Source organism: Trachypithecus francoisi, unplaced genomic scaffold (assembly GCF_009764315.1).
Source record: "Trachypithecus francoisi isolate TF-2019V2 unplaced genomic scaffold, Tfra_2.0 Contig01440, whole genome shotgun sequence".
NCBI lineage: Eukaryota > Metazoa > Chordata > Mammalia > Primates > Cercopithecidae > Trachypithecus > Trachypithecus francoisi.
This window is the reverse complement of record NW_022681431.1, coordinates 5,417,662-5,430,945: the sequence shown is the minus strand read 5'-3', so window position 1 is coordinate 5,430,945 and position 13,284 is coordinate 5,417,662. Positions and strand designations below refer to the sequence as shown.

The window sequence follows — 13,284 nt, the reverse complement described above, 5'->3', positions numbered from 1 at the left end:
TGCATGTGTGCATCAAAGTCATTTGGAGGAACAGAGCTCCCTTCTGTTCCTTAATTTTCAGAAAATGATACCAGTGAATCTGAGGAAGAAACCAGACATGTAAAGACAGGGACTGTAAGAGTAATAATTAGAGTTGTACAAGAACAACAGGAAATGCTGGCTCTTCCAGTCAAGATGACTTAGAAACTTTATTTGTATAGTGAAATAAGAGAAGTCTAGAGTCAATCTCTTTTTGACAGATAAGCTGATTAAAGAAAATTGGACAGGCCAGGCACGGTGGCTCACACCTGTAATCCCAGCACTTTCGGAGGCCAAGGCGGGTGGATCATGAGGTCAGGAGTTCGAGACCAGCCTGGCCAACATGGTGAAACCCCCATCTCTACTAAAAATACAAAAAAAAAAAGCCAGGCATGGTGGCAGGCGCCTGTAGTCCCAGCTACTCGGGAGGCTGAGGCAGGAGAAATGCTTGAACCTGGGAGGCGGAGGTTACAGTGAGCCGAGATCACGCCACAGCACTCCAACCTAGGCAACGGAGCAAGACTCTGTCTTTAAAAAAAAAAAAAAAAGTTGGACAAGAAACGAGTCTATTTTTGAGTAAATGTAAGAATGTTCTCTCCAGAGTATACGTTATTCATGCTTTTTATTTGCTGTATTTTATGATGCTTTGACATCTTTAGACGCTTGCTGGTCAGAGGAACCACCCCATTCAGGGTCTCTCAGCCACAGCAAAGCTTCCTTGAGATAACGAAGGTCTTTCTTAGAGATAGCAAAGGGCTCAGCCAGGAGCAGGTCTTTCATATACATACCTATCAATCCCAAGTCTATAGCCCCAATCACACTCCTTATCTATTTCTTGCACACCAAGCCACTATTTCTCCATCCTAAATCATCCTAGGACAAGGTCCCAGAAAATCAGACACCATCCCTATGGCCCAGTATTATTCAAACAAGTATTCAAACCAGCCAATCTTAAACCATTTACTCTACCCTGCCTGGCCTTTCCTAAGGAAACCTCAATAAAGGATCTAGCTAGTCTTGCCCCTTGCTCCTTATGCTATCTGACCAAAATTTGGTGCTTTCCCCATGACCCTATATAGCATGTGGTAACCCAAGTTCTTTTTTCCTTTGAGACAGAGTCTCACTGTATCACTGAGGATGGAGTGCAGTGGCGTGATCTTGGTTCACTGCAACCTCCACCTCCTGGGTTCAGGCGATTCTCCTGCCTCACCTTCCTGAGTAGATGGGATTACAGGCATGTGCCACGTAAGTCCGGCTAATTTTTGTATTTTTTCGTAGAGACAAGGGTTTTGCTATGTTGGCCAGGCTGGTCTTGAACTCCTGACCTTGGGTGATCTGCCCGCCTCGGCGTCCCCAAGTGCTGGGATTACAGGCGTGAGCCACTGCGCTGGCAGTAACCCACTCTCAGGCCTTTAAGTATAATAAGCTTTCTTCTTTCAAGTTTATTCTTCCTGTGGCCATTGACTTCTACCATACCATTATTCAACATATACATTATTATTATTATTATTATTATTTTAGATGGAGTGTCGCTCTGTTGCCTAGGCTGGAGTGCAGTAGCGTGATCTCGGCTCACTGCAAGTTCTGCCTCCCGGGTTCACGCCATTCTCCTGCCTCAGCCTCCCGAGTAGCTGGGAGTATAGGCGCCTGCCACCACACCCGGCTAATTTTTTGTATTTTTAGTAGATGCCAGGGTTTCACCGTGTTAGCCAGGATGCTCTCAATCTCCTGACCTTGTGAGCCGCCTGCCTCAGCCTCCCAAAGTGCTGGGATTACAGGCGTGAGCCACCGTGCCCGGCCAGCATGTACATTCTTCAAACAGTATATAAAACAAATATAACTAAGAAATAATAAAGTGTCTGTTCATTGTAAAAACAAAAAAATCTCAAGTTCAGTCAGCTTTCTGGCTGACTGACACATCATTTCTCATGTTCTGTCTTTTTGTTGTTGTTTGTTTTACATTTAAAACTGTCAAGCCACCATTGTGGAATAAATTCTGAAACATAATTGAGTATGTGAATTTAAATGAAAATACAATTCAGAGTTGTATACAGGATATATATTTATTACCAGTGAAAAAGCATTTACCCAAAGTAAGTGTTACAAGATACAAAGAGTACCGCAACAGTCCAGCCAGCTCATTATTTTAGGCATTATCTCAACCTGCATAAAATTCTCTCTCACTCAGTTTGACCTTTTCTCCCTCTATCTGTAACCAAAATTTTTAACTTCAAAGTTAGGACAAATAGGAATATTAAATGGCTAACCCTTCAGCAACAGTTTACTAAACAGATTAAATAAATATATCTGCTCTCAAACCCTAGGTATTTTAAAACTAAATTATCTACTAAAATAGAAAAACGGTAGACTTAGATTAATAGCAGCTGTAACAGAAGTCAAATAAGCAATTTTGATAAGGTTTGTAAGTACTATGGTAATAACTAAGATATAAATACAATTTTTTCACTTCAATATGCATGCAGAGAGAGAGAGAGAGACAATATGTAAGGCCTGGCTTGAGTACCAAAACAAAGTATTTACCCTTTCCTGCTTAAAGTCTAGAAAATAAAGAATTTGAGTATGCATGTAACATAACTTATTGTTCCAATTTCCCTGAAGTTAGAGCACCTGGATAAGAACTTCTAATTCTGAATTGGTAATTTTCTGAATAGGTTTGATTAAAGTTGAAGATACACTGTCTTCCATAATTTAAGTAGCAATACAGTAAATGTCCTCGTAGAGAAATCCTCATTTAATACTCCTTGAATGGACATTACACTGAGGTATACAGCAACTTTTTTTTTTTTTTTTTTTTTAAGACGGAGTCTCGCTCTGTCACCAGGCTGGAGTGCAGTGGCATGATCTCGGCTCACTGCAACCTGCAACCTTCACCTCCCAGGTTCAACCTATTCTTCTGCCTCAGGCTCCCAAGTAGCTGGGACTACAGGTGTGCGCCACCTCTCCCAGCTAATTTTTGTATTTTTAGTAGAGATGGGGTTTCACCATGTTGGCCAAGATGGTCTTGATCTCTTGACCTCATGATCTGCCCGCCTCAGCCTCCCAAAGTGCTGGGATTACAGGAGTGAGCCATGGTGCCTGGGCAGCAAGTAACAATTTTAAAGGAATACTCAACAAGTTCTTTTTTTATGGGGTATTTCAGTTGTTAATGAAGTTAAAATACTTATTAGAACTAATTGTTCGTATCTTATTCGAGGAAGAATCTATAAGGTTGACTAACTCATTGTTGTCTGGTTTTTTGAAGCTTTGCTGGGTATATGAACAATCTGGGATAAAAAGTAAATCACCTTGAATTTCAAAGCTGATTTACTTCAAGTCACATAAACTTTCAATACGTCATCTGCAAATCTCCTTCAACCTCACTACACACAAAAGAAACTGCTATGCTTTGGCTTTAAATTACCATCTCAATAGCCAAGTTTATCACAAGACATATAGAATCTTACTATTTTATTATAGAAATTTAGTTCTACTTATCCCCACTTGAAAAAGTTTTTCATTTAAAATTAATCACAATGTTACTTCTCTGTGCAGAAATCTCCCTAAGTATATAAAGCTCTTTTTTTTCACTTTTAAACTGAGGTGATGTAGATAAATATTTTCCAGAATTTCAAATCCTAACAGATAATGATGTAAGTTAAGTTCCAGATACTGAAAACCTATGTTCAAACTTACTGTCCAATTTCAATGGATAAATAAATATTCTGTAACTTCTCAGGTATCCTGGATACCTTGATAATCTGCCCTATTCTTGTACAGAATAGGAGCTGCAGGTATCTAAAACAACATCAGACCCAACAGCAGCAACACTGGCATTATTTGGAAGACTGGCCTAATAGATGGGCTTTATAACAAATAATATATTTCTCTCTTAACCACTGCTCTTTTCTGAGCAGCCTAAAATTATATAAAACATTGACTTGCTGTATATATAGAATTCAACATAATTTCCAAAAAAGATACTTTATAGGTAAGTCCAAACTTTATTTAAAACTACATTTTAAATTCGTTACCAAACATCACAATGGGGAAAAAAATCAAGACCAAAGAAGGAAAAAACAAAAAAAACAAAAAAACCACCACAGTGTGTCAAGGCTTAAATCTGTCCAGAATTCAGTTTCTGATGTTTTAAAACTACTATGGGGAGAAATGACCATACCTATCAAAAAAAGCAGTGTCAAACTAATTTACATTTTTATACAGATCAGATGTTTATTTAGTATTGTTTTCATATATGCACTGACTATGTAAAGACAGAGTTAGATGAGCCTCTGAAGACATCTCATATACTCTGGGCTCCCACCGTTTCTGAAAAACAGAATAATAATGCTTTATAAATTACTTATCAAATTACTAGAATTTAACATTGTTCTCTGCCATTAAAGCTTTTACTCTTAATATAAGGTTATTATAAAAGAAATCCTAATTTAGCTTGCTAATATAATTCCCTAATAGCACATGGTAAAAAAAAAAGGTGAGGTTTCTGATTCAATATGGCAGACTGAGTACATACTTCCTGTCTCTCTGAAAACACTCCACTAGGAATAGAAAAGAACTATAGAATAGAATAAATCTAGACTAACAAAAGAAGACTGGTTGGGAGAAAACAGAACAGGGGATATCAACAAATTACCAGAATGCTGAATGCAGACGGAAGCATACCCAAATAGAGTGGAGGAAGCTGCAGCTCAAACACTTGCAATAGGCTGTAGCTGAGAAGGGTACCATATTCTAACAGGTATAAGTGGGCTGAAAACTCAGAAATTAACTGAAGGTCTGATACCTGAAGGGTCTTTCCTTCTCCTCACTCCATTTCCAGGAAAAACAAAAACAATGAGATATCATGTGATTTTCATCAACTGATGAACTGATGGAGAACAACAAAAAGTAAAAACCCTTTGACCCTGATGCAAGAAACACTGAATGGCTCAAGAGCTGTGTTATTAGACTCATACAGAAGGAAATCTGAGACTACTGAGACTATTGCTTGGCTCTACAATGAATGATATTTATACAGAAGCATCCTCAGAGAAAGTATAGAACCATTTAATTATATTACAAAAACAAAATATAAGTATATTTAACAGCCTTAGTAATGTTAAGAATATGGGTAAAATTGAACAGAGAACCGGGAAGAAAGCAGAGGAGGAGCAGCAAGGGATAATGACCAAAGCTGATGGAACAAAATGCACATATACTTAACCAAACTAAAAAGTAAAAAATAGAACAACCAAAAATAATATGGCAAAATTTAAATACATAACTCTTACCGGGTTCTTTTAGTGTTTGAGAATTTCCAGCTAATTCTTCAGTCTGCAGTTCACATATTTCACCAGATAAATGGTTTTTCTGTTCTTCTTCTACCATTTTCTTCCTTATATCTGCCTTCGGAATGAAAATTAAAAATACAAATCATTTTTCATTTTAACAATATTTGTTATATAAAGACAAGTTTAATTAAAGACAGACAAATACCTCTGAATATATTGTCAGTTTCAGCGGTAAATCTTCAACTTTTACAAAATCTTCTTCATCAGACTTTTGACTTATATTACCAGATTCTGCTTCCTGTAATTTAATGGAAAAAAAAAAATACGTACTCTAGATCCAAACCAAAATCCATGTGAAGCAATAGTGAATTATTTTATCAGTAATTCTATCATATTTCGTTTTCTTCTACAATCAGCTCTACGAATAATTTAGAAATAAGGAGTTCATAGGAAAAGCTACACATCACAGCTGTGAAACATACTGTCAAGCTGTTACCATTTTGTCAAAAAAAAAAAAAGCGGTGGCGGGGAGGGGAGGGCAATTTATACATGCTGAAGAAACAGTAGTTAAAGCAAGACTAAAAACACTAGAAAGACAACTCTTTTTTCTTCCTATGTTTACTGAACACATAAGAGCCACATCTGGCAGAATATAAGTAACCACTTACAAACTTTTCAATGTATCAACTCTGATGGTGCTCAATTAGAAAGCTGACGTATGAATTCAGTAACTGTCTTTTGTGATCACCTCCAACTGTTTTTCCTAAACTTGAATTTTTTTCCTCCTAGTTCTCCCTTCTTATTTTTAATAGTATCATAATTCTGCCAATTATCCAAGTAGAAATCGGTTTTTCTTCTTCTTGCAGTATTTTTCACTCATCATGCTCCTGTTCAGCTCATATTTCATACTTATACAATAGTAGATCCCCCAATCTAGCTTGACAATATAACCTATAGTCATCAATCTTGACAGCCCATAAATTTGACCATTTCACTTCTTTGCACAAAAACATTCAGTAGGATCCCTAAAATTCAAAGTCAAGAGCTTTTATAATCTACCTCTGACTTAATTTCAATTAAATATCTTCTATGGCAACTCTACACAATGATCAGATGAAAAGAATAAATCTAACCGGTAATTGAAATTTCAGAGTTTTAAATGTATAATTGTACTGGTAGTGAGGCAAACAAAAGAGTTAAAAGAGTTATTCTTTGTACTAATGTTTTTTAATGATTATAAGGCCCCTAAGAAATTATGAAGTCAAAACTGTAAATGCACCTTTAAGAATTTTTTTTTTAAGACACAGGGCCTCACTCTGTTGCCCAGACTGGAATGCAGTGGGGGCAATCACAGTTCACCACAGACTAGAACTCCTGGGCTCAAGTGATCCTCTCGCCTCAGCCTCCTGAGTAGCTAGGACCACAGACAAGCACTATCATGCCTGGCTAATTTTTAATTTTTTGTAGAGACAGAGTCTTAGTATGTTGCCCAGGCTGGTCTCAAACTCCTTTTAGTTCTATCCAACAAAAGCATTGATTGGAAATGACCCAAGTTAAGTTTCACTTATGTTTGCAATTTAAGGAAGATTAAGGCTGTTTTAAAGGCCTTTGTATTATGGGGGTTTTGGTCAGGGATTTTTCAGGACTGATCTCCATTTTAATTTTGCTTTAACAATTCCCCCCTTTTGGGTACCCTCTCAGCTTGAGGGTGGCCAAATGGGGTAGCATTATCCTGTTACCACTACTGACGCAGATGCTGGGATGAAAACTCAGGTAAAGTAATCAAAAGGTATGTTGAGATTCAGTCATGAAGCCTCCATCAAGATTTACACAGTCAGTGTTAGTTTCCCTGATGGCAGTCATGTGACGTGTCAGTGGTTGCTGGAAAGCATTTAAACCCCTTGTGGGGATACAACGCACAAGGGAAGAAAACACAGTAACTGTAGCAAGAACTGAAAAATCCCTCTAAGCAAAGATTCCCAGGGGCCAAAATTTAACCAACTGAATAAATCAATGGAGGAGGCCTTGCTTATCTGATTAAAAAAAATATATATATATATATGATTTATTAAGATCTTTTAAATTTGGGGCAACAATATCTGATTAACATAAAAACAATACTTTTCACCAAAGCTCATCCCTGTGAGCAGCTAAACTTCTACCAGAGTTCCAGTGAGGCCAAATCACTCATCTCAGATTGTACTGCTTGAAGAGTATCGAAAGTATCATTAAAACTTTTTTTCAAGAGTTGCTGAAATATCCATAAGCGATTTTTCCAATTCATAGGCTGCCAGCTAAAGAAAAAAGGATCTTAGGAAATAACAAAATATAGAACCCCTTCATATATTTGAGTTTGGGAGATCTCACGGAGTTCTTTTGTAAGGGGTCACTTTATGTACACACAACCCCAGGTTAAGAATTTCACTACCATTTAAGGAGTCGTATCTGGTCAGTTTAGGTAGGATATAGCCCAAACCACAGTGTCCAGATCATATAGGTGAAAACATTTATATATTTTGTTGCCATACAAAATGAATAATTCAGTATTACTGAAAGGGGCAAAGGAGATCCTATTACCCACCAACTGGGAATGACGTGATTGTCATGGTTATTCTCTGTGATATCTGCATCTGCACATTGCCAGGTACAATGGTTATGATTCTATTAATGGAAGAGGAATAAAAAACACTTCTATGTGTTACATATGGGTACCATCACCAAATAAGGATGACTTATTTCCTTTTCAAATACGCCCTCAATATTGATCTAAAAAACCGTATTGTACATAGTGAAATTATAGGGGTATTCCATTTGCCTCTAGAGTTTCCTTTGAACCAATGTCAGTTTCAGTCAGTTCTCTACTAATACAGTCAAGGGTATTATGGTGAAGTTCTGATTTTAAATATGTGTCATTATATAGGAGTGCAGTCTCCGTAATTTGTGTTAAACCAAAAAGTCTGACTGCACATAGGGAGACTGGAACTCTGGCTAGATTAGGCCCAGTTCTATTAAGGTTTTCTGTCCATAGTGATAAAATTACCAGCAATAAAATCAATAGTAGTTACAGAACATACCTTTGCTTCTAATAACTTCTTCCTAGTGCCAAGTCAGTCAATCATAAATATCAACCAACCTGCTAGGGGAAGGATACCAAACTTCTTCATAAAACCAGCTTCCTGAACTGCCCACCCAAGTGTGTATGGCAGCAGATTTCAGTATTAGTTGTGATTCCATTCATCTACATGACTACATGGCCAGCAATTGCTTTGGTTGAGAGTGGCTATGCTTTGAACATCAGACCTTAGAGGATATTCGGTTTGAGTAGGAAAAGTTCCTAACAAAAGTTTGAACATTATGTGTTAATGCAAAACGAAAACAAATCTTAATGAGAAAAGTTAAATGTAGTCTTGTTCCACTGTGGTGGGAAGTTGTTTACTTTGTGATGCCACCTGCTCCTAGGGAAGGCTTTCCCTTAGATAATCTTTAAGTTACCTATAGGTTGCCAAGTCCAAGAGTCTAAGGAAGCTCTCTCTACTTGAGAGAGATGGACCCAAGGCTCAAATCCCTGAAGTTTTGCAGCATTTTGAGTAGTAAGAACCGTCTGGTACAGTCCTTTCCAATGAGGCTCAAGGGCTGTTGTTTCCAAAAGATCCAATCTCCACATTCTAAGTTATGGAAGCCAGTCATGGATCATCATTGGTACGCAGTTCACAAAAAGCCTCCTTCAGCTGGTGGAAATTGACTTTTGCATAATCCATTAAGGTCTTGGAGTATTGAGTCATTTCAGAGCTAACAAATACAGGTGATACATGGGGTTCTACTATTAAAGGCATAGGTCTTCCAGTTATTTCATAAGGGGTCAAATTTGAGTTTTTCTGTAGGGGTTGATCTAATTGCCATTAGGGCCAGTGGTAAAATTTTTGACCAAGGTAATCCAGTTGACAATTTTGCTCATTTTAGTTTCAAGATACCATCTGTCCATTCAAGCTTTCCAGAACAAAGAGGATAAGGGCAATGGTAGTGCCACCGACTTTGAAAATCTTGTTTATTCGATAACCTGTTCAGGAAAATCAGTTCCCTTATTACTGGAGATCTCTCCAGAAATACTCCATAAAGGAAATACATTTCCTAAAAACTTTTTGCTACTGTTGTGGCACCAGCCTTTTAAGTCCCAGTCTATCCTGTAAACAGGTATACTACCACAAGAATATACTGATATCTCATTGTGGGTGACAACTGAATGAAATCCATCTGTAGACCTACAAATGGTCTAGCAGGTGGTAGAAATCTTAAGGGTCTTTCCGGCTTTATGAGTTTGATAAGTCACACTGTTATAAGCCATTTCTGCTTTCATCATCTTTTTCATAATCTGAACCATTTTTCTTCACCATGATAGTTGGTAGAGTACAGGGCCTTTAATAATAATGGCAGTTTGAAGGACTCAGGAAGGACCAGCTGCCTGTCTGGGCCTTCAGTAAGTTCTTATTGAGCATTAACTTTGCTTCCTTTAAGATTCCATTTTTGTTGTTTCAACTCAGGTGCACAGCATTGTTTACTGAACAAATTATCCTGAGTGATCTGATCTTGGTCAATTCTGTGGAGTTCATTCAAAATGCACATTTTGTCAATGTCAGACTTGGCCATAAAAGTCCACACATGCATTTCCTTGATACTCAGATTCAGTCCTGAGAGTATCTGAGTATCAAGATACTCATTTTTATTAGCTACCTGTGAGGGCAGCAGAATAGCTGAAAGCAGCTCATCTGGCAGAGGTCCAGTACTGATGGGGGTTCCAGTACAAGGTAGAAACCCTCTTTGTTTCCACAACATTCCGAAATCATCACTCACTCCAAAGGCATACCAGTTATCTGTATAAATGAAGACTGATTTGCGTTCTGCTATATGGTAAGGCTTAGATCACGTAATTCTTCGGGTTCTCCTGACTTAAGTTGAGAAAGAGTTCCCTTTTCTATTAGTTCATATTGAGTTGTTACAGCATGTCCTGCTCAGTATTTCTCCTCTACAGTTTCATCATAGGATCCAACAATAAAATGTATTTATTCAGAATCATCTAATGATGTTTTCCATAAGTCAGTGTGAGGAGTCAGTAGTTAGGACACCACACACACACACACACACACAGTTACGGTCTTCCTAATGTTTGGACAGAGACAGCAAGTGGTAGGGTTAAGCAGATTCACGTCTGAGAGAGATTAGAAGGTGACAGGAGAAGGATATCATAAAATGTTAGTCTACTTATTAAGACATGTTGGATCTGACTGGACTATAATAAGCTTTCAACTGCATGTGAAACCTGTAGGTAACATTTATTCCATAATACTAGGTCACATAAAGTTTCTACCAATTTAGCTGCTGCTGTCACTGCTTTTAGATGGTTTGGATATGCTCTGACAACTCGATTTAACTGTAACCTGTAATAAGCAATGGGTCAACAGCTTCCTCCACATTTCTGAGTAAAGACTCCTAAGGACGGATTATCACATTTGATACTCACAAAGTGAAAGGTTTTAAATAATTAGGGTGTCTTGAACTTGGAGGTTATAAGGCCAGTTGTATTTTATTGAAAGCTTGTTCATCATTATCTTCCCATGGCAAAGCTGGGACAGAGATTTTTCTAAGTTCAGACAAGGGGGAAGCCAGCAGAGAAATTTGGGATTCAAGAGCTACAGTATCCCATAAGACCAATGAACTCCCTTAATTTGCCTTAGTTGTGGGCCAAGGGAACCCTTGGATTGTTATTATTATTTCAGTTAAGAGGAAAATTCCCTCTGCAGTCAGATCATGTCCTATGTAATAGACCTTTACTCTAGAGCAGGGATCCCCAACCCCCAGTACTGGTCCAGGGCCTGTTAGTAACCAGGCCAAACAGCAGGAGGTGAGTGATGGGGGAGAGCCAGCAAGCCTAGCTTCACCTTTATTTAAACCTACTCCCATCACTCACACTCTCACCTGAGCTCCGCCTCCTGTCAGATCACTGGTGGCAACAGATTCTCGTAGGAGCTCGAACCCTATTGTGAACTGCGCATGCTAGAGATCTAGGTTGTGTGCTCCTTATGAGACTCTTAATGCCTGATGCTGTGTCATTATCTCCCATCATCCCCAGATGTGACCATCTAGTTTCAGGAAGACAAGCTCAGGGCTCCCACTGATTCTACATTGTGGTGAGTTGTATACCAATTTCATTACATAACATAATAATAGAAATAAAGTACACAATAAAGGTAATGCATTTCAATCATCCTGTAAACCATCCCCCTTACCCAGTCTATGGAAAAATTGTCTTCCATGAAACCAGTCCCTGGTACCAAAAAGGCTGGGGACAGCATCTCTAAAGTTTTGCCATTAAGGCCTTATGTCCCTCGTAAGCTAAAAGTGTAAAAGATGATCTACATATAGACAAAATACAACTTCTAGAGAATTGTAAGGTTGACAGGTCTTGGTATAATGTCTGAGAAAAACAAGATAGAGCTTCGGCGAACCCCTGTGGCATTGCAGTCCAAGTATATTGCTGGTTTTTCCAGGTACAAGCAGAGAACTACTGGCTTACTGGAATACTAAAAAAGGCAGAACAAAGATCTATCACACTGTGAACCATTTAGAATCTGTAGGCACATTAGGAAACAAAGCATTAGGATTTGGAACAGCAGGAAATCTTGGATTGACAATTTTATTTAATGCACGTTAAGTCTTGAACAAATCTCCAACTTTGTCATATATATGTATATATGTGTATATATAACATATGTATATACGTGTGTGTGTGTGTGTGTGTGTGTATATGTTTTGTTTTGAGACGGAATCTCGCTCTCTGGCCAGGCTGGAGTGCAGTGGCGCAATCTCAGATCACTGCAACCTCCACCTCCTGGGTTCAAGCGTTTCTCCTGCCTCAGCCTCCTGAGTAGCTGGGACTACAGGCGTGCATCACCACACCCAGCTAATTTTTATATTTTTAGTAGAGACGGGGTTTCACTATGTTGTTCAGGAAGGTCTCAATCTCTTGACCTCATGATCAGCCTGCCTCAGCCTCCCAAAGTACTGGGATTACAGGCATGATAGATTTTTTATCTGTAGGATTAGAGTATTATAGAGACAAGTACAAGGAATTGTTTTATTAAATCCTCTATAATTGGGTAAAGCCTTTGGATTGCCTCTGACTCTAGGGGGCATTACGGCAATTTAGGCAATGGCTTGGAGTAATATATTTGGATTTTTATAGGCTTACCACTTTTAATCTTCCCTTTGTCAGTTGAGTAACAGGTCCACAAACATCTGGGTACTTCAGAAAGGTCTGGGTTGGTATAAGAGTGAGTTTCAATATGATCAATTCCTGCTTGCAGGAAACAGAGCAGTTCAGGTTTAGAAGGGTCACGAAGCTCTAAAATTAACTTTCCTTCCAGAGAGAACTTTATGTGCCCTCTCAATTTATTGTCATACTGTAGGAAGGCATGCTTTTCTGATATTGGTCCAAGTGTCATTTGGACTGGTTCACAGGGGATTCTCTGAACTTGACTGGAAATGTGACATACTTTCTTTCCTCCAAGGGATTGGCTGATTTATTAGGATGGGGTTGAAAGTGGATAAGGTATCCACCAACACTGTACACGACTCCCACTGATGGTGATCTTAGTTTCCCCATGTTTATTTAAGGTCTTATGGAGAGTAACATACCAGAGAATCCCTTGATGTCCCACTGGTGTTACTGTCTTCAGAGTCAAACCCTTGGGAACTTTTTTTTTTTTTTTTTTGAGATGGACTTTTGCTCTCCCCTCCCCCAGGCTGGAGTGCAATGGCACGATCTCAGCTCATGACAACCTCCGCCCACCAGGTTCAAGTGATTCTCCTGCCTCAGCCATCCAAGTAGCTGGGATTATAGGCATGCACCACCATACCCAGCTAATTTTGTATTTTTAGCAGAGACGGGGTTTCTTCATGTTGGTTAGGCCGGTCTTGAACTCCT

The 13,284-nt window shown here is 38.6% G+C and overlaps 1 protein-coding gene across 41 annotated transcripts in view; it reads right to left on the bottom strand.

Moving 5' to 3' along the window:
* Positions 1 to 2,064: 2,064 nt before the first annotated feature.
* Positions 2,065 to 13,284, bottom strand: part of PCM1 (pericentriolar material 1) — a 108,657-nt gene continuing 97,437 nt past the window's right edge. For 24 of the 41 annotated variants that reach the window (XM_033226375.1, XM_033226365.1, XM_033226336.1 and 21 more), the window contains 4 exons: positions 12,550 to 12,654; positions 5,512 to 5,604; positions 5,307 to 5,421; positions 2,065 to 4,344 (listed from right to left, as the gene is read on the bottom strand). In XM_033226375.1, the coding sequence (XP_033082266.1) occupies positions 4,319 to 4,344; positions 5,307 to 5,421; positions 5,512 to 5,604; positions 12,550 to 12,654 (339 nt within the window). In that variant the 3' untranslated portion in view covers positions 2,065 to 4,318. Of the gene's footprint in view, positions 4,345 to 5,306; positions 5,422 to 5,511; positions 5,605 to 12,549; positions 12,655 to 13,284 lie in introns of those variants that run through there. The other 17 variants (XM_033226482.1, XM_033226493.1, XM_033226523.1 and 14 more) reach the window with 4 other exon arrangements.